The sequence below is a fragment of the Durio zibethinus genome, chromosome 19 (assembly GCF_047325235.1).
Source record: "Durio zibethinus cultivar Kanyao isolate XHJ-2024 chromosome 19, ASM4732523v1, whole genome shotgun sequence".
Lineage (NCBI taxonomy): Eukaryota > Viridiplantae > Streptophyta > Magnoliopsida > Malvales > Malvaceae > Durio > Durio zibethinus.
This window is the reverse complement of record NC_143180.1, coordinates 18,680,866-18,685,339: the sequence shown is the minus strand read 5'-3', so window position 1 is coordinate 18,685,339 and position 4,474 is coordinate 18,680,866. Positions and strand designations below refer to the sequence as shown.

The 4,474-nt window shown below is 30.1% G+C and overlaps 1 protein-coding gene across 1 annotated transcript; it reads left to right on the top strand.

Moving 5' to 3' along the window:
- Positions 1-1,708: 1,708 nt before the first annotated feature.
- On the top strand, positions 1,709-4,002 carry LOC111309927 (WAT1-related protein At5g07050). Its single transcript, XM_022908951.2, has 7 exons — positions 1,709-2,044; positions 2,133-2,195; positions 2,294-2,410; positions 2,517-2,766; positions 2,864-3,025; positions 3,168-3,319; positions 3,542-4,002. Exons 1-7 carry the CDS (start codon positions 1,842-1,844, stop codon positions 3,810-3,812), a joined length of 1,218 nt encoding a protein of 405 aa, XP_022764686.1. The 5' UTR covers positions 1,709-1,841; the 3' UTR covers positions 3,813-4,002.
- Positions 4,003-4,474: the final 472 nt, after the last annotated feature.

Here is a 4,474-nt window from a genome sequence, read left to right as displayed (position 1 = left end):
ATACTAAGTTTATTTTTATTAATATTCTTTCAAAAGTTTCGCAAATATATCTATCCATAAGCTCTGAAAATACGAACAATCAATTAAATATTAAAAAATATTGGATCACTAAACATCGATCTAATTTAAAATTAATCAACAACAAATGAAGGGTTCAATTTGAATATAATATCATAGAACAAATGTAAAATAATATCATTTTAACAAACTTTCATCAAGTGTAAATGAAGATAAAAACTTATCATATGATAAACTTAAAAAAAGAGTATAAGATAAAAATCATGAAACAGAACTTGAGTTTAATATCATATTAAAGATTTCAACTTGAATATAAAATAAAAAAAAAACTTAAAAATTAATGGATATAAAATAATATTTTTAATAATATTATAAAAACAAAAGATTAATTCTAATGTCAAGTTCAAAGAATTTTACTTGTTATCAAGATATATTTCACATAAAAAAAATTAAATACTAAAAGAAAAATGAAACATACACAAAATATTGATCAATATTGAAAATTTTGTAAAGAAGATTATGCATTATCGAGTTATACAAGTTAAAAAATTAAAGATAATCGTCAGTGGCTATCATTCTATAAACCTGCTAAAATAATGTTGTTTCATAACATTTAGATATCATGTTGGGTGAATATATGTATCGCCTAACTTCAAGATCATGATTCTTCCACTTTTTATTTAAATTTTTTATTATTATAGTTTTTATTATTTTTATGAAAAAAAGTATGCTATAATAGTGATATGCCACTTTAAGCTTACATCACAAACACTAAGAATGTCGAATATGACTCAGATACCCCACCACTATTTGCCACGTGTTCTCCACCTCTCTCTTTCTTGCTTTTAGAATTTTTAATTGTTATAGTATTATTCTTAAAATGCAAAAAAATAATAATAATAAATTTCTATTTTTTTCTCATGCGCTTGAAGCATAATATATGGATAATCATAATCATGCATGAAAGAATAATTTTTTATGAACTCAATACGGTTTTATGTCACCGCATCAAATCATCATCATCACACGTCAAATATAGATTCATTAATAAATATATATATATGATTATAATTTGTTATAATTTTTCATTTTTATCGTAAGGGAAAATTTTCATATTTATCATATGTCTTTTTAAATTGTTTCAAAGTCATCCTTCTTTAGCAGAAGAACAAAAGTAAGTATCATATGAAACCAATTATTACTAATGAATTTGTCAAAAAAATTATTACTAAAGTATAGCCTTGCTAAATTTTTTGGTGGAAACCTTGCTAAACTTGGCTAAAAGCGTAGTTGATTTAATTCCCTTCTATATGGTTTGGGTTGAAAATGAAGAAATTGAAAGAAGGTTTTCTTTTTTTTTTTTTTTTGTTAAAAGTATTTGAGATTGAACAAGGAAATTATAGCTTAAAAAAATGAATTATAAATGTTTAGATTTAAATTTTAAATTTATTGAATATCATTTTTTAAAAATAATTATATAAATCAATTGAATCAAATTTCGGGTTCGTAAAAAAATCCTTTATCATATAGAAGTATACAACTTTGTAATATTTTCCCTTATCTAGCTAGCTTTTCCAAATGAAATTGCCTTTAGTAAAGCAACATATTGACACACCCACGCATGCCAAACACATATGGTTAGTGCCCTCCAAACCATTATAAATATAAGCCAACTCCTAGCTTTTCCTTTAGGGAGAAACACAAAACACTTCCTCAGGTGTTCTTCCTCTTCCTCTGTCTATTTTCTTCTCTTTCTTCCTTTTCAAAACTGCAACTCTCCCTTTTTGCTGAGTTTTTTTTTTTGTCCCAATAACTAAGAAAAAATGGAGAAGTTGAGATGTTGTGGCAACTTCCTTGAGAACTCCAAACCTTATTTTGCGATGATTTCATTGCAATTCGGGTATGCCGGTATGAATATTATCACCAAAGTTTCACTTAACAGAGGCATGAGCCACTACGTCCTTGTTGTCTATCGCCATGCTTTTGCCACTGCAGTCATAGCTCCCTTTGCTTTGATTTTCGAAAGGTTTGAAGATTGACATTCAAATTCCATATATATACAAAAGAAAAACAGTTAATATGTGCTGAATTTTACTATGTTTTTAACATTTCAGGAGAGGACAACCAAAGATAACATTCCCAATTTTCATGCAAATATTTATCCTAGCTCTTCTTGGGTTAGTTTTTTCTGGAACCCTTTTCTCTTTCATGCATAAAATTTTGCTTTAGGATCTTAAATTTAAGCAAAGTTATTGTTTCCTGATACCAAAAACAGGCCTGTGATTGATCAGAACTTCTACTATGCTGGGTTGAAATATACATCTCCAACTTTCTCATGTGCTATGAGCAATATGCTGCCTGCGATGACATTTGTCATGGCTGTTATGTGCAGGTATATATATAATTTTTAGAATAGATTTGGCTAATTAAAGCTAACTAATGAATTGACTGATTGAAATTGAATTTTTGGTTGGTTTGGAATGAATATTTATATATAGGATGGAGAAGATTGATGTAAAGAAAGTGAGATGCCAAGCAAAGATAGTGGGAACAACAGTGACAGTGGCAGGGGCAATGTTGATGACATTGTATAAAGGACCCCTTGTTGAATTATTTTGGAGTAAGAATATCCATCCTAGGCAATCATATGTCACTGACACTACTGGAACTACTGACAAAGATTGGATCAAAGGCTGCATCCTCCTCATCATTGCCACGCTTGCTTGGGCTTCGCTCTTTGTCTTACAGGTAATTAGTTGAACAGGAAAAAAATTTTAGAAAAAGAAATCCCAACAAATTAATTGATTAACTTTGATGGTTTGTTTAATTTTATCATTTTCACCAGGCAAAAGCGTTGAAGACGTACAAGAATCATCAACTTTCTCTAACATCATTGATGTGCTTTGTGGGCACTCTTCAAGCTATTGTTGTGACATTTGTGATGGAGCGCAAGGCCTCAGTTTGGCAAATTGGTTGGGACATGAACCTCCTTGCTGCAGCCTATGCTGTAATAACTCTTTCTTTATCTTTTTTCATCTCTGCCTCTTTTCTATACAAACATGAAAAAGTTATCTTGGAAGTCTCAAATAAATTTAAAAAAAAAAAAACTTTTCCGATTTTTTTAACTTTTTAATTTATAATGTTTATAGGGAATTGTGACATCAAGCATATCATACTATGTTCAAGGACTGGTGATAAAGAAAAGAGGTCCAGTATTTGCCACTGCTTTTAGCCCTTTGATGATGATCATAGTTGCAATCATGGGCTCTTTCATCCTAGCAGAAAAGATTTTTCTTGGAGGGTAATATTTAATTTCTCTTTCACACCCTTTTTTTTGCATGCATGCATGCTTTCTTACATATATGCTTGTACAGCTGTTTTTCACTTGTATCAGCTGCTTTATCTTTAGATACAATTTTGTACTTCATTCCATATTCAATGACAACTCAAATATTATTGGCATGCATCAGTATTTGTAAGATTTAATCAAATTTAAGTCCTCTTTTGGATTGTTTAATTGCAGGGTGATAGGTGCCATTTTGATAGTAATAGGGCTTTATTCAGTGCTATGGGGAAAGCACAAGGAAAACAAAGAGAAAGAGATTAAGGAGGAGATCCCAGAACCAATTAAAGATATCCTAGCAAACCATGGCAACACCATCTTGGTGATTGGAGATATTGAAGCAAATCAAGTTGAACTGCAAAAATCAGAAGCCAATAACAAGCTTTCAGCAGTTGCCATAACCATGCCAATGCCAGAATCCCCCTTCAAAGCCAACCAAGACCAAAAATAATTCAAGTTTAATTTTCAATTGGGAAATTTTGTTTCTATCATTTTTAAAATATGCAAGATAGATATTATGTCATATATGGGGCCCTTTTTTTCTCTGATTATTATAAAAGTAATGTTGTAAGCTAATGCTTTTGTAAGGAGCCTGTTCTGAATGAAAATATGAGAGAATCCCAGAATCTCTTTTTCTTTTATGTGATCAGAATTTGTTTGTGTCTCAAATAAAAAGGAAACTTTTTGGTTGGGAATTTGATTTGTCATCTGATTATACATATGGCAGAATCTCTGACGTCTGATTCAGATTTCACTAATGTATGCTTGCTAGTGGTTAACCTTTTTTCTGTGTTAATTGAGTCACATATTGGCAAAAAAATGTTCTAAAAGAATCATAATTGCATCTTTTTGTCTTGAATCTGATGCTTCAATTTTCTAATTCAATGAAACAAATTAATTTTTGTTCACCAATAGCTGACAGACAGATACAATTTGGGTTCAATTGTTTTCAACTTTGTTCATGTTCTCTCCAATTTATTGGAATGAATAAAAGCATAGATTCAGGTGGCTACTGACAAGCAAATTAAATCACTTTCAAACATTATATTCCATAGAACAATGGGGAGGGGTTCTTTATCATATGGTATCATATATGGATATATAGTTATTTAC